Source organism: Balaenoptera ricei, chromosome 7, assembly GCF_028023285.1.
Source record: "Balaenoptera ricei isolate mBalRic1 chromosome 7, mBalRic1.hap2, whole genome shotgun sequence".
Taxonomy (NCBI): domain Eukaryota; kingdom Metazoa; phylum Chordata; class Mammalia; order Artiodactyla; family Balaenopteridae; genus Balaenoptera; species Balaenoptera ricei.
In genome coordinates this window covers 33957155-33982848 of record NC_082645.1, presented here as the reverse complement: position 1 = coordinate 33982848, position 25694 = coordinate 33957155, and the positions used below count along the sequence as shown (strand labels likewise).

At 36.1% G+C, this 25694-nt stretch overlaps 1 protein-coding gene across 1 annotated transcript in view; it reads right to left on the bottom strand.

Moving 5' to 3' along the window:
• KYNU (kynureninase) overlaps positions 1-25694 on the bottom strand; it is a 114988-nt gene that overhangs the window by 47860 nt on the left and 41434 nt on the right. The window contains 4 exon segments of the mRNA XM_059927124.1: positions 5999-6145; positions 8938-9012; positions 10217-10288; positions 11852-11913. Of these exon segments, the coding sequence (XP_059783107.1) occupies positions 5999-6145; positions 8938-9012; positions 10217-10288; positions 11852-11913 (356 nt within the window).

Below are 25694 nucleotides of genomic sequence, written 5' to 3'. Positions count from 1 at the left end.
CAGCATCCATATAAGGTAGAGTAATATAGTATAAAAGATGTGATAAATAAGGGAATCAATCATTCATTCACTCAAAAAATATTTATTTGGCACCACTGTCTGCCAGGCACCATGAATTCCAGAGTGCTGTAGGCCATTTTATGTGGCATTGGAGAGGGAAGGTAGAATGCAAGCAGTTGGCACTGAGTTTTTTTAGGGATAAGATTATTAAAATTTTTATCAGTCCATTACCCAGACTTTAAAGTTTTCAGTCCAGTCTATTGAGTCCTAACTCTGCTGCTTAGATTATTGTTTTTTTTTTTTTTTTTTAATAGTACATTTATTTATTTATTTATTCATTTTTGGCTGTGTTGGATCTTCGTTTCTGTGTGAAGGCTTTCTCTAGTCGTGGCAAGCGGGGGCCACACTTCATCGCAGTGCGCGGGCCTCTCACTGTCGCGGCCTCTCTTGTTGCGGAGCACAGGCTCCAGACGCGCAGGCTCAGCAGTTGTGGCTCACGGGCCTAGCTGCTCCGTGGCATGTGGGATCTTCCCAGACCAGGGCTCGAACCCGTGTCTCCTGCATTGGCAGGCAGATTCTCAACCACTGCACCACCAGGGAAGCCCTTGTTTTCTTTTATAATCTAGAGTAGAAGTGTCTAATGAGAGTCTTTAGTTTAAAGTTCTGAATATTTCACTTTCTAAGGATTCATTATTTTTTTGTAGGTTGGATATGCCAATGTGACTTTTTTATATATTGATAACGTTTACTGATTACTTACAATGCACTAAGTACTAAGTGTTTTAGGAATAGTTCCTTGTTTCTCAGTAGAACAAACCAATGAAGTAGGCACTATTACCTTCCCCATTTGTTAAGTGGAGAAATGAAGTCATATTGGTAAATGAATTAAGCCATTTAAACTATGCTAGAAACCAATGGAAAGATGTGGGTTCAAGGCCAGTTCTGGCTCTGTCTCTACTATCTAAATATTTCATTAATGCAAATGCTATACTGCATTTCAGAATAAGTATCCTACTCCATCAGCAACCAAAAATGCCTGAATTCCAGGTGTGGCAAGGCTTATAACTTCTTCTTAAGCACACAAATATACTTAATTTCCCAAAAATGACCATGTGTTAGTCGAGGGAATATAAGTGGAAATAAATTTTTTCATTGTTGAGCTAATGTTTTTAAGATGTTAGTGTTCCCCTTTAAATCCATTTATCCCATTTCTTTGGCTGAATATTGACAGAAGCTCTAGGGTATGAAAGCCATAGGATACAACCCTGAACCACTGGTAACCTGAATCATTGCACTGGAGAAAGCTGATCCCTGAGTGCTGCATGAGCAAGAAAAAAACATCTATCACAGTGAAGGCATTTATGGCTCTATTTAATTGTTACCAAGACTTAGTCTACCTTATACACCAAGAGTTTCCATTGACAATAATTTCTAATTACCTATTTCTTATCACAATTCAACTTGAGAAATTATAATTTGTGGGGAGCCTATTCATTTCACCAGATGATATAGATTTTCTCTTTATTTCGCTCTCTTTATATTTCATTATGGAGCCTAATCAATTTTCCACGAATTTTTTTCAAATGTTTTGTGAAATGAGGCAAAAAAGAAAATAGAAGAAAGAAAAAAAGAAGGGAGGGAGGGAGGGAGGAAGGAAGGAAGGGAGAAAAAAAGGAAAAATATTAAAGAGGGCTAGAAGAGGAAAGAGGGAAACAGAGTAGAAACAGTGATGCTCCACGGGGGTGTAATTGGGAAATGCAAGAAGTACTGTCGGTAAGTTAACCCCAACCCCTCTTCTCAGCCTCTCTCTACTATAGGGCCATAAAAGCTAAAAACTCCTATACTCATGCTTCTTTGAAACTACTACTTCAGAAGGCAATGAATCATAAACAGGAAACTGCTAGGTTTTTCTGGGAAAGACTTTGCACTTTGGATGAAAGGGACAGATAAAGCTGTACTGCTACTTCTCCCTTCGTCTTTCTCTCTGCTGTAAATAGAATTGTGATATCTGGATTTGGGACAACTCTCCTTGTGACCATGACATGAAAAGACTGAAGAAAATCTAAGAAAGCCCTGGAGATGTCACACAAACACTACTCAGTTGCTGAGTGCATCCTAGCAACCTCCTGCCTCAGGTCTTCTGTGGTGAGAAAAATAAATCCCTAATCTTTGGCTAATTTTTCTCTGGGATTTTGTTTCTTGCAGCTGAAAACCTTCATAAGTGATTCAGGAATACTAAAGGAAAGACTAACCCTGAGAGGGTAGAATTAAGAAGTGATTGGTTGAAAAGGTAAAGAACAGGAAAATGTCAGAGTTGAGTCTAAAGGTCTCTAAGGATGGTGGCATGAAACAAACAGTAGGGATATTCTGGAGGGAGACAAATCTGGAACATACTGATCTCAAGGTGCATATAGAACTTCCAGGTGTAATAGGCAGATGCTCATAAATAACAATTTTCAAGTGTGTGAGTAGCCTGTAGCTTTTACTTGACAGTGAGAGCTGAGTCGTGGCAGTGGTTAAAAATCTTTAGGGATAGTAATTCAAAGGACAATGGGGAACATTCAGTGAGTGTAGACAAAAAGAAATTATTAGTAGAAATAAGTAATAGTATATGAAAAATATATAAATATAGAAGTAAGGCAGAGCTCCAAGATGGTAGGTTGGCCAATAATATAAAATTAAGTAGATGGCTTCTAAGACAAAATATGAAAGTGTGTCTTCAAACTGATGTCTCTTTTCACATGCTGGCCTTCCCTTATAATATGGCTCTCTAGCCTGATCTTATGCTTAATTTTCCTTGGCCTCTCACACTTGTCACCATCCCAGGGCTTCTCCTCAGTTAAAAAAAGTCTCAGCATTCTCTAAATTCATTATGTGAGTCAGAGCCATCCTACCAACTGTTCTTTTATTAATTAATTTATTTTTCCCTTTAGATGATCACTAGAAATCTTGTATTTTCTCTTTCCATCAGAGTGAATTTCTATACCATTTACAACAAAAAGACAGATAACCAAATACAAAATTGGGTAAGACACTTGAATAAGCATTTCATAAAAGAAGATTCTGAGACAGCTAGTACACATTTGAAAGATCCTCAACCTCATCAATAGTCAGAGAAGTGCATATTAAAACTACAGTGAATTATTATTACAAACTAATCAGATTCGCTATTGGTGAGAATGAAGAGCAACAGAAACTCATACATGCTAGTGGGAGTATATGACAAATTGATACAAACCTTTGGAAAGTTGGCATTGTTGATTAGGATTTAACATATACATACTTTATGTTCCAAGGATTCTTATTCTAGGTATATATTTAACAGAAATGGGTATGAAGGCATACCCAAAGAAATTTATAAGAATGTTCACAGTAGAATTTTTTGTAATGGCCCTCAAATGGAAATGAAACTCAAATATCTATTCTGATTAGAATGGAAAAAAATAAATTGTGAACTATTTCATACACTATAATAATATACTGAAGTGAAAAGAAAAACAGGCAAAACTGCTACATACAATATGGATGAACCTCACAAATATAATAGCAAATAAGCAAGACACAAAAGAATATATGTTAATCCATTCATATACAGTTCAAAGATGGGCAAAGCTTATATATATTTTATATATATATTTTATATATATATTTTATATATATATATTTTATATACATATATATTTTTTATATATGGTTAGAAGTCAGGAGAGTGGTACACCTTTGGAGAGGAGGTAATAGGCAGTATTTGGGAGAAGGAGGATTCTGAGTGTTATAAATGTTCTAGAAGTTTCTTGATGTGGGTGATGGCTATAAGGGTTCAAAATAACTCATCAAGCCACTTATGATTTGTGCTCTTTTTGGTATACATGTATTTCTTTAATATATTTTTCAAAATTCCTATCCCCACTTCCCTTTCATATTAAGTTTCTACTTCAAAATCTACTCTTGTTGACTTTTATTAATCCATCATTTTTGGTTCCAACCATACTTCTGGAAACTTTTGTCTTTTTTATGTCACTTAGCTGTTCCTAACAGTGGCTCTTTTATGGCTTTTTTTCCCCTCGAATTTCCCAACTCCTTCTTGATTGACACCTTTAATTTTCTCTTTGTCTCTCTCTTCAGCTTTATCTTCATAGACCACCCAAGAGAGCTATGTAAGTCTACATTATAAAGAATTTTTCTAAATCTCCATTGAGAATGGAGGGGATTGTCTAGCAAGAGTATAAATGTCTGTTAAAATAATTTTGATAATGGATAAATTGAAGTCTGCTAGATCGCCATTTCACTCACATAGTATCCATCACTCCTTTGCAGTTACATTTATATGGAACTGCTCATTCCTACCTTCCTTTCTTTGACTGAAAACTCAATGAGAGTTTTACCTGCTAGGCACTTACCATATTTTTTACGTGAAAGAAAGTGTGCAAAATACTAAAAATGGTTTTAGTAAGCAAAGTAGTTAAGAATAAGAATTACGTATAACATCTACTAAACAAGTTTATTTTGCTTTTTAATGGGAAATGAAAGAAAATGTATATTTAAGCCACTTTCTATAACTTCATATTTGTTGAGGACAGTGGAAGGCGGGAGGGAACCACCATTTAACAGTAGAATGTGTACAATCCAAGAGATATTGTATACTCTTCATAATCAACACTGCATTTATAAAGTGGGTCCTGTTATCCCAGATTAACAGTTTTGAAAACAGAAACTCAGAAAAGTCAAATAACTAGCTTGCTTGAGATCATGTAAGAATTAAATGACCTAGCCAAGATATGAATTTCAGACTGAGTGATTCCAAAACCCATGATCTTTCTTCTTTACCATCCTGCCTCATTTCTATGAAGTTTAATGAGACATGCATTTATACTAAGGCAATCAGGGACTTCTGATTACTTGCATAACATTTTAAAATATGATATTTTATTGGCCTCCCTTTATTTTGGTGCTTAACATTTAATATCTAAATTAAGAAGACATTATCTTTATATCTTTCGTAATGCACCACTTTCACAGTTACCCATTAAACCAGTTGGAAGTCTTGATTGGAAATTCCTAGAGACTGCTGATAACGGTGCTAAATTTCTTTTCATTAGTTCCATTCATTAGCTTCAATAACTGAGTATATTAACTAGATATCACATGTATATTAATCCCATAACTTATTAATGTTCAGAGTATAATCAGTTGTCACCTTTTTAAATACATGATTTGATTGCTGAATCAAATAGAACTGTTATTTAAAGATTTTAAATACAAATTGTAACTGTTTAATGTTGTTCCTCTGATTTCTTTTTTTTTTTTTTCAGGCAAACAAATACTAAAAACACTTTCTTACAAGCACTTATATATAAAGAGTTACTCTTTCACAATAGTAAACTATGTAAGTGTTATTCAGTAGTATTGAGGGAAAATTGCTCGTTATAGGTAGTATAATGGCTTCCTAAAGTAAACTGGGTAAAACTCCATCTACTGATAAACTTTTCTTCTCCATCTCCCCTTCTTCAGGTACATAGGGTTAATGAGTATGAATTATATATAGAATGAGTTATAATATTACAAAGCACCAGAGTTGAGCTTCTAACAGTCCTAGTATATAGTTACTATCCTAAGTATTGTCTGCTTCCTGCTGACTGAGCAGCTCTGTACCAATGACATCACTTACAGGAAGCTCACCTATACTACTGATTAGAGGTAGACATTGGGAGAGCAGATGCTAATAAGGAGGTAAGACCACAGAATTGACAAAAAGAGGTTTAAATAGAGATGCCTAAAGCAAAATATATATATATTTTAAGATACATTTAATATATTATATATATGCCATATATCATATATATGTCATATATCATACATATATATATATCTTACTCTTTTTTTAAACTCTTTAAATAATTTTACACAGACACAAACAAAGGTATTTTACTAGAAGTGCAGTTGAATACTCCTATAGAGTGAGGTTCTGGACAAGGGGCAAAGGAGGAAATGACGTACATACCTTTGCTTGTCCGGCTTTCGTGATGGCAGGCATATTAAAGAGCTGGCCAGTATAAAAATGCAGACCACTGAACAGGATCACTGCAATAGAGTCACCTTCATTCTCAATTACTTCAAGGATATCCTCTAATCTCAGTGTTTCTTCCCCCTAAAGTCACGTTAGGTACAAGTTACATTATATCCACAATAACAAATTTGTCCCTTTACATTTCCCAATCTAAAATTCACCTTGAGATCTTTCCTACCATAAGAAAAATCAAAGATAATTTTTTTTCAGATTAATAATCTTCAAAAATTGGGCAAGAGCATGTATTTGAATATGATTTTTGTTATTAAGAAATGATAATAAAATAGTAAAAAAAGAGGTTTATAAAGTATCTTTGCAAAACCCTACTGCTTGATTTTATTCTTCAGTTTTTCACTTAATCTTTACTATTTACATACTTATAGATTGTTTCCTTCTTATTCCCATCAAATAAAATACCAGAAAGTACAGGATGTCCATAAACTATTAAATGTCAAGGCAAATTTGTTGGAAATTAGTATTTTACTTATCAATCTAATATCATTTTTTTCCAGAAAAAAAAGGCACGTATACATCATTCATCTGAGTGTAACTTAACCAATATTTTCTATTAGTTTAAGAGTAAAATCTCCTCCACACCAATCTAAAGATCAAGATCCAAACATGAAGAAAATATCAATAAAACTCAATATTATCAAAGTTACTTTTCCCCCACAACTCCCCACCTAAGACTAATAATGATCAGTGACTTTCTGGAAATTGTGAATGAATTTAGATTTGGTCTTATAAACAACTTGAGTGAAAATAACTCAGCTAGATACACATAGTCTATTTGTATCCTGATAATTCTCATCTCTTTATGAAGTCTTCATGAATTTTCTACAGTGCTAAATCTGACATGATTATGAAGTCAAAGCATCATTAACTACATTAATATGTGGGGAAAACTCATTAAGGCATTAATGAATTTTCCTTCAATTATTTTTAATTTTTGGTAACTTACTATTTGCCAGTTACTGTATCCCACATTAGGCATATATAATATGTATCACAAATATAATAATACTCTAATTTCTGCTTATAGTCTGAGACTTGTTTACAAAATGATGATCTATAAAAATAGGATTGACAATGAAATCTTTGAATTATTAAGTGATGCATACTTTATACATAAAGAGAAGGATTTCAGTGATTCTAAGAAAAAATTCAGAGTAAAATTAATAATATCATAACCCCAAACTCTTTTTTTCCCTTAGAGGAAGCTAATACAGTTTGTCTACCATAATTTCAAAAAAAAAAGTAAGGAAAGTGTTATATATACTAATACTTTATTTCTTTAAAGAATCAGTATTAAGCAAATAAGAAATATATTTTTCAATGATAGATATGGTCCTCTCTCATGTTGATGTGCTCTAATCCAGTAATGCTAAAGAGTGGTCTCCAAATTATGATTAACTCATACAGCTATACAACACTTGACACTTTTATTATTTTTTTATTTTTTTAAATATTGAGTATATTTCCCTGTGCTATACAGTAGGTCTTGTTGGTTATCTACCTTTTATATAGTAGTGTGTGTGTTAACCCCAAACTCCTAATTTATCCCTCTCCTCCGCCCTGTCCCCCCACCTTTCCCCATTGGTAACTGTAAGTTTGTTCCCTATTTCGTTTTATTTATTTATTTATTTATTTGGCTGCATCGGGTCCTGGTTGCGGCACGCGGGATCCTCGTTGTGGCATGAAGGATCTATCGTTATGGAGTGCAGGCTTCTCTCTAGTTGGCGGCGGGCGGGCTTAGTTGCCCTGCAGCATGGGGGATCCTAGTTCCCTGACCAGGGAGCGAACCCGCATCCCTTGCATTGGAAAGCAGATTCTAAACCACTGGACCACCAGGGAAGTCCCCACTTGTCACTTTTAAAGTAAAAACTTGTGATATATTAGTGGCTATGCTCATTTTTGCTGGAAATAAGCAATTTATGTATAACATATGAAACAGATACTGTTCCAAAGCTGTGAGAACTTTCTATTCCATTAATTTATTGCATGTTGGCAAATAGAAGTGAATAGAGTAGACCTTTAATTTCTCAAATTAGTTCTGGGTTGAAAGAAATTAATGTTCAAACACTGGTTTAACAGCCTGGGAGCATCATACATATGTGAAACCTAAAGCTTATTCTGTTTGGATCTCTTCGTGCCAAAATTACACAAGATGCTGGGTTTATAGGTCAAAACCTGTACAACTTAGCCTTATATCTTTATTAATGTAAAGTGCACAGTATTTTAGACCTTGAACATATGGTCAAGCCTGACTAGGTATTTCCTTTGTTGTCTGTTTAAATATAAAGGAATCTCAGAGATAAAGTAACTATCAGAAAGTCACATACCCAGTATGTTGGTGGGTCTGGGATTTCCCTGGGGAGTAATAGCGAGGTTCTAAGCCTAGTTTTTTTCTGCTACACCACATCCCTTTCTATACCCCAGGCCAAGCTCAGAGGAAAATATTTGATCCTTAGATTAGGAGGGGCATAAAAGATAGGCATCATTCAATTTCAACAAGTATCACTAATTTTTAACATGATTTCAATGGCACCCACAGGCAATGGCATTTAAAATTGAAAATGATGTATGCAATTTGTCATCTCCTCCCATCCCACTGAAGAATATGGCAGACTCCAGTGGTATAAATAGGAAAGTAGTTTGCTTGTAATAGCCCTTGAAAAATTAAAATAAATATACTTCTGAGTTAATTCTCTATTTTAAGCAAAATGACCTAACAGTAACAGAGTATAGGCCTTTTATACTTTCTTGAAACTTCCATTAAAGTAATGAAGATAATAAACTTTTGAAGAAAATGAAGAAAAAAAATCAATACCAAATAGAAGAATGATGAATATTTATTTATCTTTCTCATATACCTCTCTTGGCTTTATAAGCCGCATACTTTTCTCAATGTTAAGTCCATGAAGTTGAAGCTGTGACTCAATAGCATACTGGAAAAGAAAGATGATTTATTAAATCAAGTCCAGTGTACAGAAGTACATTGAAATAACTCAGAAAAAAATAATAAAATACCAATAAAAGCATATTATTATATTAAATTCAAGGTCAAGGTTAAAAGTGACTAAACAATATATCAGAGAAGAATTGCTTAACATAATTTACATGCAACAGTCTGAACATTCTTTGAAATACAAAATATTAGAAATGGATGGAAATGTAGGGGTCATCTAGACTTTAGGAGTACAAGAGATTTTTAGAATAAGATATTAAATCATCTAATGCAAGTCAAAACAGAGTTTACAAAATAACCAAAGTGAGCAGTGGGGACTTGCTAGGCTCCAACAGAGAGTACAGAAATGGCTTGTCCTAGAAAGAGTAAGCTAGTAAAAGAAAAGGACATCAAGAAGTTCCCTTCATTGAGAGCCCAAGATATAAATGGGAATGAGAAATTTTAGGAACCCTGAAGTTTTTCAAGATAGGGGTTTGATCCTTTTTAGTAAGATCATGGTTATTAATTTGCATTAATTAAGTGCCTTAAAATTACAAGGTGTGGGCTAGAATACTTAGAAAAGACAGAAATCAAGTTTCTCCAACACTAAAACTAAAATGCAGCACTAAAACTGCAATATACTTTTATCTGTGTCTGTGTCTGTGTCTGGAACAATCATATTTCTTACCAACTGTGATTCCTGAAAAAGTAGTATGATTTTTTTTCTTGAACCACAAGAAATTCTTTTAGTCCTTAATACATTTTTTTAATTATAAAGCACCAATAATTATGCTAGTGTGCTATGAAAACAAATGGACAAATAAATGTTTATATTCCTACTTTATGTACCTAAAAGGTTAAGTACTGGTATATGTATCAATTTAATTCCATAAAATAAAACAGCAACAAGAATTAATAAAACATTTATAACTGCACTTGATTTAGACCAGCGGTTTGCTCAATGTCTAATAAGACTAATAAATCAATGTTCCCATTCAATGCTTTCCTCCTTTAACACGTTTTACTTGAACAAAAGAAATAAAGCTACAATCTATAAAGAAATGCATAAATCAAAAGCATTTGACAGATCTTTTTATTATAAGGTTACTTGGAAAAGACTAGTGAATAAACATTCAAGTCAGGCAAATGATATGCTCCTGTAGGAGGAGTAGAAAGAATATAAATATTATTTGAAGAATCCTTACATGATCTGAAGGGAAGGCTTTAGCTTCTAGGAGAATTTTATACCGTTTGGGCGTAGGCTTGAAAAACGATAACTGCAATGAAATGGATTTACTGAGAAATGCGTTAATGCACAACTTAGACATTTGTACATTTTATACCACACTTTCATTTTATAATCTCCAGCATTTTAAAGGCATTAATTAATTACACAGCTAGATGTCTGTCAAAGGTACCTTCTCTGATTAGCCTTGTTTCCAATAAATTCTAAAACGGAAGAAGATACTTGCTCATTATGTTTATCAATAGGAAAGCAAATTTGGGAGAAAATGTGAATCAGATAAAAACACATTCTCAAACTTTACTTAAATGTTAATTGAAAAATTAACTTCCCAATGTGTTTAATGGCAATTTCTCTATTATGAGACAAATATCATGTTCTGTGTATATTTTATTTATATTGATTTATCTAGCACTGCAGATTTGGTTTCTAGTACATAAGATTTCTACAGTTTTATGATTTTATGAAATATAATTTTAGGTCCAACTAAAAGTACCTTTGCCCTAATGAAACATTTGGCATTTCTAGAGACACCAGGGAGAAGTAGCTCGTGTGTTCAGTGGGGCCTTTTCATTTCTCCACACAGTTCCTAGAGAAGCAATACTGACTGACAGTAATAACAATAAGGATGATTACTAATGTTAATTGGATGTTGACCACTGGCCAGGGTGCTAAAGCAATTTTCACATATTATCATGTTTCATATGTACGAGGTAGGTATTATCATCCTCATTTTTACAGAGGAAAAAATTAAGATTTAGAAATGCCAAAACCCTTGTCCAAAGTCAAACAGGTATTAAGTAGCCTAGCTGGGAGGCAAGCCAGAGGTGTCTGAACTGAAAACTATGCTGTTTACCATCATAGTTAACATACTCCACAAGTACTTTCATTCAGGCATATTTAATAATCATGTCTATATTTTATCAAAATAAAATATCAATATCTTAATTGTGCATCTTTGTCCTGTAGACATGTTTTCAGAATCTCAGTTAAAAATGAAATACAAATTTTTCATAGCATCAAACAATTACTATAGGTACCATATTTCAAATCAATAATATATTTGACATTCTAAGACATACACATTATTAAGTTCTTAGGATGTAAGGAACACCTAAACACAGTGACTCATTTAAGGTACTAGGTCCTTTTTCTCCAATTTAGTTTTCTTTTCTAATTCTTTTTTAATCTACTGCCCCAAAATTAGTCTACAAAATCATACTAATCCATAGTCCCACTCTGCTAAAGCCCAGCATATTGGAAAACTGTCTTTCTGAAAAGCTCACTGTTTGCTACCATTCGTACATCATTGTTTTGTGTGTGTGCAGCAGTTTTGCTTTTTACCCACTGTGACTCTTATTCCTTATGTTCTGAGATAAGAGCTATTCATTATTCTAAAGCTCTTTGCAAGAGTCAACTCTCCCATGGTTACGAGGAAGCCATTCTATCATGGTCCAGCATTTCCTGGTAGAAATGAAAACAACCTCACAACTTATTTTTAAATAAGTAAACCTCCAAATGCTCATGAATTAAAGATTGAAAAATGTCAGATTCTGTAAACAGTGTATACTAAACATTGGTGGAAAAGGAAGCTTACCAATAGAAGATGTAAATTAACAGTCAAACCATTCATTAGGGCTATTTCTTTCTCATTGGCTCCTGCAAAATAAATATATCATAATTTAGATTTTTCTATTAGTTGTAAGGCTACCTGGAAAAACAAACTATCACTCCTTCATCCTTAATGTTTTTAGAGATAAGGACACATTTGATGTGTCATCACAAAGAAATGGAAGTTTTCCCACTTGACTCATTTTATCAAACGATAGCTGGTCTCATATGCATGCACATAGCTAGCTAAAAATTATATTTCCTTTTTGACATAGTAAATAATAATAACATAATAGTGAAGCAATTGCTAAACTAAAAATGATTTATCCTATCATCAGCTAGGTTGCCAAATTCCCACAGAGCACATTTTTGTGGTAAGTGTATCTCCAAAAGGAATCTAAAAAGAAATGAAAGCCCATCACATTTTTAAAGCTGGTTGTTTCTAACATCAAATTAAAATGCACCTTTAATAAAAGAAGGCAATGTTGCTAAACATAATTCACTGTTATTACAGTGAGATATACAATACTGTAGTTCATAAGACAAAAGAGCTAGGAGCGAAGTACAAAGAGCTAAATAGCTCTGGGGTTTATTTATACACACTGATATAAGATAATTAAAATAGATATGTATTGTCTGATGAAGAAAATACACAAAATTAAGATATCCACTACACAATCATAATCTGATCTAATTCCTGTTAACAAGGGTTTTGCCACTGGAAACAGACCCAGAGACAAAGCATACATTGAATACTTAAGAACTCAGAGCACAATAACAAAGATAATAATACTTTCCCTATTTTTAGTTCTTATGATGTCTCTTAAAGGCAATTAGACCTGTTTAATAGGAATAATTTCTCTTTACTATCACTGAGAAAAATGGGCTGTGAGCTTTAATGTTTGTAAGGCTGTACTAGGTGTTAGAGAAAATGCATCATACAAGTCTTGCACTTTGTATCCAATGGGATACTTCTGATAGAGTCCCATTTTTACTAAAATAGACAGTAAGTAGAATAATTAATCTAATTAATAGATAGATTTTAGGTTAAGTTCACTTGAGGGGAGGCCACTGGAAATAAGTGTATAACTTAGGAATTTATATTTTAACATAGCCATTTAAGGAAAGGCCTGTGTCTTCATTTAGTCAAGAAAAACTTTTTGTTGCATTTGATGGATGGATTTCCCTATTTGAATGCAAGGTTGGTAAATAAATGGTGGCTGTTAAGAGCTGTATCTCTGGTCATTGTAAGGTGAATAGTGTCTCAAGTCAAGGGACAATAACGACAACCTCATTCTGCATTCCTAGCACTAAATAAAATGTCTCAAACATACTAGAAAGCTTAATTTGTATACAGGGGCGTATGTCTTCTACGGTATAAAAGTCTTTTTGAAATATGGTGAAAGAAATGCTGCAAGCTTTATTTTGTTTGTTTCTTTGCATTATGGTATGAATTTTTACTGTTATTTCTGAAACAAAACATTATCTATTATATCAATCTTATATAACCCTTAACTCCCTGTTAGCTCTTTACACACATCTTTTCTGAACACTATTCATTTTAGTAAAAAATATTCTGGCAGGGAGCGTGGAAGGAGAAAAGGAAGGAAAAAATAATACATTTGGCCCTCCTTATCTGTGGATATGAAACCTGCGGATATGGAGGACGGACTGTATTCATGGCACGACTCACTTTATATTAGGGACTTGAGCATCCTCCTATTTTGGTATCTGTGGGGGAGCCACGCCCCAAACATACTGAGAAAGCAGAATTAGTAGAAAGAAAAGCATTTGAAAGAATGTGGTGGGAAGAAAACAAAAGAGGAGAAAGTTCATAAATTTTATCACAAAATGAAAACAAAGAAATGCAAGAGGCAGGAAGGGAGGGAGACTTTCTATACAAGGTCAGGCATTCCATTTTTGCTTAATGATTACCTTCTGATTAAAATAATTATTCATCCCTCAGGAATGAGGATGAGGACTAAGGGAATGAGGATCCCTTAGTCCTTCAAATAATAGTGTTCATTTTGGATCACCTAAAATTTTTCTTGCATGGAATGTGATGAACCACAAGTGCTAGGCTGAATTAATCTAGACATACACGTGGCCTTTCCTCCCCTCACTCGCAGTGGCATGCTAACATTGGATCAATTCTTTGTAAATAATCCCTCACTGACTTGAATAACTTGTCTGCCCGCAAAAATTATCCCGCCTTGGCACACTTTAAATTCAATTAAGCTCTTCACAAAATGCCCTCCTCACCTGCTAACGAACTTTGTCAAGGAGAGGTTCGGTGTACTTAACGTGTGCGTGCGTACCTATGTATATCTAAGGATGGTGCAAATATTAATGCTGCAGAACATTAACAGAAATGTTTATTCCAAATATAACCTAAAGGCACTAAAGAATCAAGCGTTGTTAACATGAAAGGGCCACCATTCAGACTGATTTTTAGCCTATTTTCCAAAGGAAATTTACCTAATTGACCTACCTCTTTTGGTCCATTATGTATTTCGGAAATCAACATTTGTTGTTTTAATATATTTCAATATTATCAGCATTCCATAAGACAAAAATCTTTTTTTTAAAGCAAGCTGAAATTATTTCAAGTTGCTTCTCTTTGTACCTTTTCTTTCTCCCAAGAACTTTTTGTGAAATAATGTTGAAACATTAATAACTACAAGTATGAGCTGTAATTCCCTGTGCTATACAATATATCCTTGTTGCTTATCTATTTTATACATAGTAGTTTGTAACTCCCCTAATTTGCTCCTCCCCCTTCCCTCTCCCATTTGGCAACCACTTGTTTGTTTTCTACATCCGTAACTGTTTCTGTTTTGCATATACCTTCTTTTGTATTATTTTTTAGATTCACATAGGTGATATCATACAGTATTTGTCTTTCTCTATATGACTTCTTTCACTAAGCATAATATGGTCTAAGTCCATCCACATCCCTGCAAATGGCATTATTTCATGCTTCTTTATGGCTGAGTAATATTCCATTATATATGTGTACACCACATCTTCTTTATCCATTCATCTGATTAAAATTCAATAAAAAATAAAAATAAAAGAAAGAACTACACGTATCGGGGGCAAATTTATTGGAGGCCAAGGTTTTTTTAAAAACTTCGTGAAAACTTATCAGGATTTGAAAGAGTCTTTATTTTAGAAGATCTTATAAAACTCACTGCAGTAAATGTAAAAATTTGAATTACTTCATCTGAGATGGGTGTGAGCCAGGGTTCTCATTTGGAGAGTGCTTTCTTGCTTGCTTATTTATTGAACATAACTTTTTGTTTACCAGAAGGTGAAAGTTATGTACAAGTACTGCCTTCTTATCTCAATGCCTGGCATGCTAACGTTTATTGAGCCCTTATTATGTGCCAACACTTCTAATGTGACTTGTATTATCTTCACAGTAACTTGATAAGGTATCTACTTTGATTTCCATATTTATCAATGAGGAAACTGATGTGCACAGAAATGAACTAACTCGCTTAAGGTCTCACAGGTAGGAAGTAGGAGACAAAATCTTACCCTCTCTTAGAAAAAAATATTAATTAAAATCTTTGTTCAAGGTAACATTTGGAAGTGTTGTCTACATTATCCACTCCCTGTAAGTCAAATATAGGAAGCCCAAGTTCATTACCAACATCCCTCTGCATCTTTCTAATCTTCATTTAATTTCAAATATTTTGCAAAGTGAGGTCGACAGGGTTCCAGGCTGCTTAGTGTTTGATAAGAAGGTTAATGATGGATCTCATAACTGCCATACCATGTTCTGTGTATTTTATTAAGCAGATGCAAATGTTAATTGTGGATTTTGTTGTAAGGTTTGTAGTTAGGTTAAGTCCGAGAACTTTCCACTCTGTTTTTCAAATAGCAAATTCCTATGGCCTTAGAGGTGGCTAGGGTGTGGTTGAGGATTTATGACTTTGGAGAGAGCTCCCAGGGATTATTGCTTCTCTGAGGGTCAACCACAAGTTTCATAAAGCAAATTTATGTTCACATTACAACATTTTTATAAGCCGAAATGTATGTATCTAGCCCTTTGTGATGTTTAGGTACCCAGGGAGAAGTAGGCTTAATAATATTACTAATAATATTCTTCAGCAATTCTATTTCTATCAACTTGATAATAAGACATTAACTATAAGGGAAAGTTATTCCATGTTTTGCAGAATTGTTAGCTCCATATAAAATGTTTTATTAATGGTTTTTCTTCTCATCTGAAATAGAAATTCTTTTCTATGTCTATGAATAAATAGGGTTGCTCACTGTCTCTTCCGCTTCTCTATCCACTCTATCAATTTGTACACATAATAATTTTTATTATACTCCTGTTACTTCTTTTTGAGAAATTTTATGGCAAAATACAGGTTGTGGTTTTAAGAACCTGGAAGATTCAGTCATAGTCCAAAATATACAACTTGTCTGTTTGTTCATGACACATTTAGCCCACAAGTAGCAAAAATCAATTTGACTTCTGCTGCTCTCTTCTGTAGTTACCACATAATATTAAAATTTATTTTGTGAGTTATACAATATCTACTTCCAAAGAGGATTTTAGGTTTCTTGTATTACATGTGAGAAAGAATGATTTTTAAAAATTGCAACAGGGGCTTCCCTGGTGGCGCAGTGGTTGAGAGTCTGCCTGCTAGTGCGGGGGACACGGGTTCGAGCCCTGGTCTGGGAAGATCCCACATGCCGCGGAGCAGCTGGGCCCGTGAGCCACGACTGCTGAGCCTGCGCGTCTGGAGCCTGTGCCCCGCGACGGGAGGGGCCGCGATAGTGAAAGGCCCGCGCACCGCGATGAAGAGCGGTCCCCGCACCGCGGTGAAGAGTGGCCCCCGCTTGCCTCAACTAGAGAAGGCCCTCGCATGAACCGAAGACCCAACACAGCCAAAAATAAAAAAAAAATAAATAAATAAATAAATAAAGTAGCTATAAAAAAGAAAAGTGCTTTAAAATAAGTTGCTCAAGGTTGCAAAAAAAAAAAAAAAAAAAAAAAAAAAAAAAAAAAAAAAAAAAAAAAAATTGCAACAGTACTATATATGCGGATGAGAAACAAATTAGGAGCTATTAAATGTTTTTGCTACTTCAAACTCTACCAAATTTTCTCAGAACTTACTAGTAACCAAGGCAAAAGGGAACCTGCATGGGATTTGCAGAAAAGAAAATAAACATGAACAGACACACAATACCTTCTAAAAGAATCAGTTCCTACTAAATCGAACAAAGTGAACTCATTCATTTTTCAACTTAAATTAAGAACCGTTTCTTGGACTAATATATACAATTTTAAAAGTAAAGAAATTTGGGGATAGATAATAGCTACTGAAATTTAAAAACAAAAACAAGCTTTTAAAATATTGCTCATAATATACTTTTGCAGATACTGTCAACAAAAAAAAGTAGAAATATTTCTCCTGATACAACATAAATTGTAGAGAACAAAATAAACATTTAATAAACTAATCATTAAACTAAAGATTTAGTTTAATGCACTGACAATATTTCAAATAAAATATGACAATGCATTTGTCATATTAAGGCTTGAAACTTTGAGAATATATATATACTGTGTATATATATATATATATACATATATATATATATATATAATAAACAATACATATACTGTTTATTGAGTTTCATATGTACAAATGTGACTTTGCCCATTTCAAGACATAATTGTTATTTTTATATCCCGTGTAATTAGGATCAAATGACTGTAATTTAATTTATACAACATTCAAGGACAAAAATCACAGAAAACATAATGAAGTTTGTCCCATACGTTAACAGCTTTGTATGGTATTTCAAAGGCACACAAAAATCCCTAAAGCTAGAACTGATAAATATTCTTTAAACATTTTTAGTAAGCTCAGTCTTCTTACTTATCTAAATAAATCTGAATATTTAGTTGTTGTTGTTGTTTTTTAATTTCCTTAGTAATCATAATGAGAGGTGGGCTGGTTTGAAATTTCAGTGATCATTCTGACATATGTGTATTCGCTGGGCAACAAAACACACGCACATTTAATAAGTTGCAATAGAGCTATAAACTTTTAAACGATCAAAGGAAATCTTTTTGCAGGTTTTATGGGCTTCATAAATAAATCTCACTAAATGATAGCCTTACCACTTCCCTGACCTGTATATAAACATCTGAACTCCTCTTTAGAGGATGATAAATACTAATCACAAAATAATAGGATTAGAATGCAATTTATGTTCTGAAAGCAAATCTAGCAAAGAAAGAAACAGTCCACATCTAAGGAAAACATACATGCTCAGGTCAAATTAATGCAGGATTTTTTTCAGTTTTTTAAAAAATTTGCATGTTAGGCATTTGAATGAATATAATAGGCATCTAAAAAATGAACATAAATGAAAGCATTGTCAAACAACTAATTAATACATCTGTAAATGTAGTCCAGTATCGTTCAGGTGGGAATTCCCTCCATGAGAATATACACTCCTCTGGATAATGCTGGCAGTCTGATCAAATGCTCTGTGCTCCCAAGATCCTGACTGGTTTGGCAGGAGATGCTATGTTTTCACCTTTACCCACCCTGGCTGACAAGGTTCTGGCCTTGAGTTTGAGCCCCAAGCATCCAGGGCTCTGCAGATTCGCCCTGGGGCTTCTTGTGAGAGTCCTGGACTCAGGCCCTACACACTCCTGGCTCCATGCACTACCCCCCAGATATTGTGCTTCCGGCTTTCAACTGCTTCTTTCTTCAGCAATTGCTATATTTCTGATCAGCAGGAATTTCTATTTAATTTTTTTTAGTGTTGCTATATGTTTTTTTTTTTTTTTTATGACTTTTTTTTTTTTTTAAACATCTTTATTGAAGTATAATTGCCTTACAATAGTGTGTTAGCTTCTGCTTTATAACAAAGTGAATCAGTTATACATATACAATATGTTCCCATTTCTCTTCCCTCTTGCATCTCCCTCCCTCCCACCCTCCCCATCCCACCCCTCTAGGTGGTCACAAAGCACCGAGCTGATCTCCCTGTGCTATGCGGCTACTTCCCACTAGCTATCTATTTTACATTTGGTAGTGTATATATGTCCATGACACTCTCTTACCCTATCACATCTCACCCCACCCCCTCCCCATATCCTCAAGTCCATTCTCTAGTAGGTCTGTGTCTTTATTCCCGTCTTGCCACTAGGTTCTTCATGGCCTTTTTTTTTTTTTTTTCCTTAGATTCCGTATATATGTGTTAGCATACTGTATTTGTTTTTCTCTTTCTGACTTACTTCACTCTGTATGACAGACTCTAACTCCATCCACCTCATTACAAATACCTCCATTTCATTTCTTTTTATGGCTGAGTAATATTCCATTGTATATATGTGCCACATCTTCTTTATCCATTCGTCTGTCGATGGACATTTAGGTTGCTTCCAGGTCCTGGCTATTGTAAATAGAGCTGCAATGAACATTGTGGTACATGACACTTTTTGACCTATGGTTTTCTCAGGGTATATGCCCAGTAGTGGGATTGCTGGGTCGTATGGTAGTTCTATTTGTAGTTTTTTAAGGAACCTCCATACTGTTCTCCATAGTGGCTGTATCAATTTACATTCCCACCAACAGTGCAAGAGTGTTCCCTTTCCTCCACACCCTCTCCAGCATTTATTGTTTCTAGATTTTTTGATGATGGCCATTCTGACCGGTGTGAGATGATATCTCATTGTAGTTTTGATTTGCATTTCTCTAATGATTAATGATGTTGAGCATTCTTTCATGTGTCTGTAGGCCATCTGTATATCTTCTTTGGAGAAATGTCTATTTAGGTCTTCTGCCCATTTTTGGATTGGGTTGTTCGTTTTTTTGTTATTGAGCTGCATGAGCTGCTTGTAAATCTTGGAGATTAATCCTTTGTCAGTTGCTTCATTTGCAAATACTTTCTCCCATTCTGAGGGTTGTCTTTTGGTCTTGTTTATGGTTTCCTTTGCTGTGCAAAAGCTTTTAAGTTTCATTAGGTCCCATTTGTTTATTTGTGTTCTTATTTCCATTTCTCTGGGAGCTGGGTCAAAAAGAATCTTGCTGTGATGTATGTCATAGAGTGTTCTGCCTATGTTTTCCTCTAAGAGTTTGATAGTGTCTGGCCTTACACTTAGGTCTTTAATCCATTTGGAGTTTATTTTTGTGCATGGTGTCAGGGAGTGTTCTAATTTCATACTTTTACATGTACCTGTCCAATTTTCCCAGCACCACTTATTGAAGAGGCTGTCTTTTCTCCACTGTATATGCTTGCCTCCTTTATCAAAGATAAGGTGACCATATGTGTGTGGGTTTATCTCTGGGCTTTCTATCCTGTTCCATTGATCTATATTTCTGTTTTTGTGCCAGTACCAAACTGTCTTGATTACTGTAGCTTTGTAGTATAGTCTGAAGTCAGGGAGCCTGATTCCCCCAGCTCCATTTTTCGTTCTCAAGATTGCTTTGGCTATTCGGGGTCTTTTGTGTTTCCATCCAAATTGTGAAATTTTTTGTTCTAGTTCTGTGAAAAATGCCAGTGGTAGTTTGATAGGGATTGCATTGAATCTGTAGATTGCTTTGGGTAGTAGAGTCATTTTCACAATGTTGATTCTTCCAATCCAGGAACATGGTATATCTCTCCATCTATTTGTATCATCTTTAATTTCTTTCATCAGTGTCTTATAATTTTCTGCATACAGGTCTTTTGTCTCCTTAGGTAGGTTTATTCCTAGATATCTTATTCTTTTTGTTGCAATGGTAAACGGGAGTGTTTTCTTAATTTCACTTTCAGATTTTTCGTCATTAGTGTATAGAAATGCAAGCGATTTCTGTGCATTAATTTTGTATCCTGCTACTTTACCAAATTCATTGATTAGCTCTAGGAGTTTTCTGGTAGCCTCTTTAGGATTCTCTATGTATAGTATCATGTCATCTGCAAATAGTGACAGCTTTACTTCTTCTTTTCCGATTTGGATTCCTTTTATTTCTTTCTCTTCTCTGATTGCTGTGGCTAACACTTCCAAAACTATGTTGAATAATAGTGGTGAGAGTGGGCAACCTTGTCTTGTTCCTGATCTTAGTGGAAATGGTTTCAGTTTTTCACCATTGAGGACAATGTTGGCTGTGGGTTTGTCATATATGGCCTTTATTATGTTGAGGAAAGTTCCCTCTATGCCTACTTTCTGCAGGGCTTTTATCATAAATGGGTGTTGAATTTTGTCGAAAGCTTTCTCTGCATCTATTGAGATGATCATATGGTTTTTCTCCTTCAATTTGTTAATATGGTGTATCACATTGGTTGATTTGCGTATATTGAAGAATCCTTGCATTCCTGGGATAAACCCCACTTGATCATGGTGTATGATCCTTTTAATGTGCTGTTGGATTCTGTTTGCGAGTATTTTGTTGAGGATTTTTGCATCTATGTTCATCAGTGATATTGGCCTGTAGTTTTCTTTCTTTGTGACATCTTTGTCTGGTTTTGGTATCAGGGTGATGGTGGCCTCGTAGAATGAGTTTGGGAGTGTTCCTCCCTCTGCAATATTTTGGAAGAGTTTGAGAAGGATAGGTGTTAGCTCTTCTCTAAATGTTTGATAGAATTCACCTGTGAAGCCATCTGGTCCTGGGCTTTTGTTTGTTGGAAGGCTTTTAATCACAGTTTCAATTTCAGTGCTTGTGATTGGTCTGTTCATATTTTCTATTTCTTCCTGGTTCAGTCTCGGCAGTTTGTGCATTTCTAAGAATCTGTCCATTTCTTCCAGGTTGTCCATTTTATTGGCATAGAGTTGCTTGTAGTAATCTCTCATGATCTTTTGTATTTCTGCAGTGTCAGTGGTTATTTCTCCTTTTTCATTTCTAATTCTATTGATCTGAGTCTTCTCCCTTTTTCTCTTGATGAGTCTGGCTAATGGTTTATCAATTTTGTTTATCTTCTCAAAGAACCAGCTTTTAGTTTCATTGATTTTTGCTATTGTTTCCTTCATTTCTTTTTCATTTATTTCTGACCTGATCTTTATAATTTCTTTCCTTCTGCTGGCTTTGGGGTTTTTTTGTTCTTCTTTCTCTAATTGCTTTAGGTGCAAGGTTAGGTTGTTTATTCGAGATGTTTCCTGTTTCTTGAGGTAGGCTTGTATTGCTATAAACTTCCCTCTTAGCACTGCTTTTGCTGCGTCCCATAGGTTTTGGGTCGTCGTATCTCCATTGTCATTTATTTCTAGGTATTTTTTGATTTCCCCTTTGATTTCTTCAGTAATCACTTCATTATTAAGTAATGTATTGTGTAGCCTCCATGTGTTTGTATTTTTTACAGATCTTTTCCTGTAATTGATATCTAGTCTCATAGCGTTGTGGTCGGAAAAGATACTTGATACGATTTCAATTTTCTTAAATTTACCAAGGTTTGATTTGTGACCCAAGATATGATCTATCCTGGAGAATGTTCCATGAGCACTTGAGAAAAATGTGTATTCTGTTGTTTTTGGGTGGAATGTCCTATAAATATCAATTAAGTCCATCTTGTTTAATGTATCATTTAAAGCTTGTGTTTCCTTATTTATTTTCATTTTGGATGATCTGTCCATTGGTGAAAGTGGGGTGTTAAAGTCCCCTACTATGATTGTGTTGCTGTCGATTTCCCCTTTTATGGCTGTTAGTACTTGCCTTATGTATTGAGGTGCTCCTATGTTGGGTGCATAAATATTTACAATTGTTATACCTTCCTCTTGGATCGATCCCTTGATCATTATATAGTGTCCTTCTTTGTCTCTTGTAATAGTCTTTATTTTAAAGTCTATTTTGTCTGATATGAGAATTGCTACTCCAGCTTTCTTTTGATTTCCATTTGCATGGAATATCTTTTTCCATCCCCTCACTTTCAGTCTGTATGTGTCTCTAGGTCTGAAGTGGGTCTCTTGTAGACAGCATATATATGGGTCTTGTTTTTGTATCCATTCAGCCAGCCTGTGTCTTTTGGTGGGAGCATTTAATCCATTTACATTCAAGGTAATTATCGATATGTATGTTCCTATTCCCATTTTCTTAAATGTTTTGGGTTTGTTATTGTAGGTGTTTTCCTTCTTTTGTGTTTCTTGCCTAGAGAAGTTCCTTTAGCATTTGTTGTAAAGCTGGTTTGGTAGTGCTGAACTCTCTCAGCTTTTGCTTGTCTGTAAAGGTTTTAATTTCTCCATCACATTTGAATGAGATCCTTGCTGGGTAGAGTAATCTTGGTTGTAGGTTCTTCTCCTTCATGACTTTAAGTATATCCTGCCACTCCCTTCTGGCTTGCAGAGTTTCTGCTGAAAGATCAGATGTTAACCTTATGGGGATTCCCTTGTGTGTTATTTGTTTTTTTTCCCTTGCTGCCTTTAATATGTTTTCCTTATATTTAATTTTTGACAGTTTGATTAATATGTGTCTTGGCGTGTTTCTCCTTGGGTTTATCCTGTATGGGACTCTCTGTGCTTCCAGGACTTGATTAACTATTTCCTTTCCCATATTAGGGAAGTTTTCAACTATAATCTCTTCAAATATTTTCTCAGTCCCTTTCTTTTTCTCTTCTTCTTCTGGGACCCCTATAATTCGAATGTTGGTGCGTTTAATGCTGTCCCAGAGGTCTCTGAGACTGTCCTCAGTTCTTTTCATTCTTTTTTCTTTATCCTGCTCTGCAGTAGTTATTTCCACCATTTTATCTTCCAGGTCACTTATCCTTTCTTCTGCCTCAGTTATTCTGCTATTGATCCCATCTAGAGTATTTTTAATTTCATTTATTGTGTTTTTCATCATTGCTTGATTCCTCTTTAGTTCTTCTACGTCCTTGTTAAATGCTTCTTGCATTTTGTCTATTCTATTTCCAAGATTTTGGATCATCCTTACTATCATTATTCTGAATTCTTTTTCAGGTAGACTACCTATTTCCTCTTCATTTGTTAAGTCTAGTGTGTTTTGACCCTGCTCCTTCATCTGCTGTGTGTTTTTCTGTCGTCTCATTTTGCTTATCTTACTGTGTTTGGGGTCTCCTTATCACAGGTTGCAGGTTTGTAGTTCCCGTTGTTTTTGGTATCTGTCCCCAGTGGCTAAGGTTGGTTCAGTGGGTTGTGTAGGCTTCCTGGTGGAGGGAACTAGTGCCTGAGCTCTGGTGGATGAGGCTGGATCTTGTCTTTCTGGTGGGCACGTCCACGTCTGGTGGTGTATTTTGGGGTGTCTGTGGCCTTATTATGATTTTAGGCAGCCTCTCTGCTAATGGATGAGGCTGTGTTCCTGTCTTGCTAGTTGTTTGGCATAGGGTGTTCAGCACTGTAGCTTGTTGGTCATTGAGTGATGCTGGGTCTTGATGTTGAGATGGAGATCTCTGAGAGATTTTTGCCGTTTGGTATTACGTGGAGCTGGGAGGTCTCTTGTGGACCAGTGTCCTGAAGTTGGCTCTCCCACCTCCGAGGTACGGCCCTGATGCCTGGCTGAAGCACCAAGAGCCTTTCGTCCACACGGCTCAGAGTAAAAGGGAGAAAAAATAGAAAGAAAGAAAGAAAGAAAGAAAGGTAGGAAGGAAGGAAGGAGGAAGGAAGGAAGGAAGGAAGGAAAGAAAAAAAGAAAGAAAGGAAAGAAAGAAGCTATAATATAGTGAAGTAAAATAAAGCTATTGTAAAGCAAAGCTATACAGACAAAATCTCCCCCAGAAGCATATACATATACACTCACAAAAAAAAAAGGAAAAGGGGAAAAATTAATATATCCTGCTCCCAAAGTCCACCTCCTGAATTTGGGATGATTCGTTGTCTATTCAGGTATTCAACAGATGTAGGCACATCAAGTTGTTTGTGGAGTTTTAATCCGCTTCTTCTGAGGCTGCTGGGACAGATTTCCCCTCCTCTTCTCTGTTCGCACAGCTCCTGGGGATCAGCTTTGGATTTGGACCCACCTCTGCGTGTAGGTCGCCTGAGGGCGTCTGTTCCCCGCCCAGACAGGACGGGGTTAAAGGAGCAGCTGCTTCGGGGACTCTGGCTCGCCCAGGCCGCGGGGAGGGAGGGGTACAGAGGAGGCGGGGCGAGCCTGCGGCGTCAGAGGCCGGCGTGACGTTGCAGCAGCCTGAGGCGCGCAGTGCGTTCTCCCGGGGGATGTTGTCCCTGGATCACGGGACCCTGGCAGTGGCGGGCTGCACGGGCTCCCTGGAGGGGCGGTGTGGAGAGTGACCTGTGCTCGCACACAGGCTTCTTGGAGGCGGCAGCAGCAGCCCCAGCGTCTCACGCCCGTCTCTGGGGTCCGCGCTGATCGCCGCGGCTCGCGCCAGTTTCTGGAGTTCGTTTAGGCGGCGCTCTGAATCCCCTCTCCTTGCGCGCCGCGAAACAAAGAGGCAAGAAAAAGTCTCTTGCCTCTTCGGCAGCTGCAGACTTTTTCCCGGTCTCCCTCCCAGCCAGCTGTGGTGCGCTAACCCCTTCAGGCTGTGTTCACGCCGCCAACCCCAGTCCTCTCCTTGCGACCGAAGCCCGAGCCTCAGCTCCCAGCCCCGCCCGCCCCGGCGGCTGAGCAGACAAGCCTCTCGGGCTGGTGAGTGCTGGTCAGCGCCGAGCCTCCGTGCGGGAAGTGCGGGAATCTCTCCGCTTTGCCCTCCGCACCTCTGTGGCTGCGCTCTCCTCCGTGGCTCCGAAGCTTCCCCCCTCTGCCACCCGCAGTCTCTGCCCGCGAAGGGGCTCCTAGTGCGTGGAAATCTTTCCTCCTTCACAGCTCCCTCCCACTGGTGCAGGTGCCGTCCCTATTCTTTTGTCTCTGTTATTTCTTTTTTCTTTTGCCCTACCCAAGTACGGGGGGAGTTTCTTGCCTTTTGGGAGG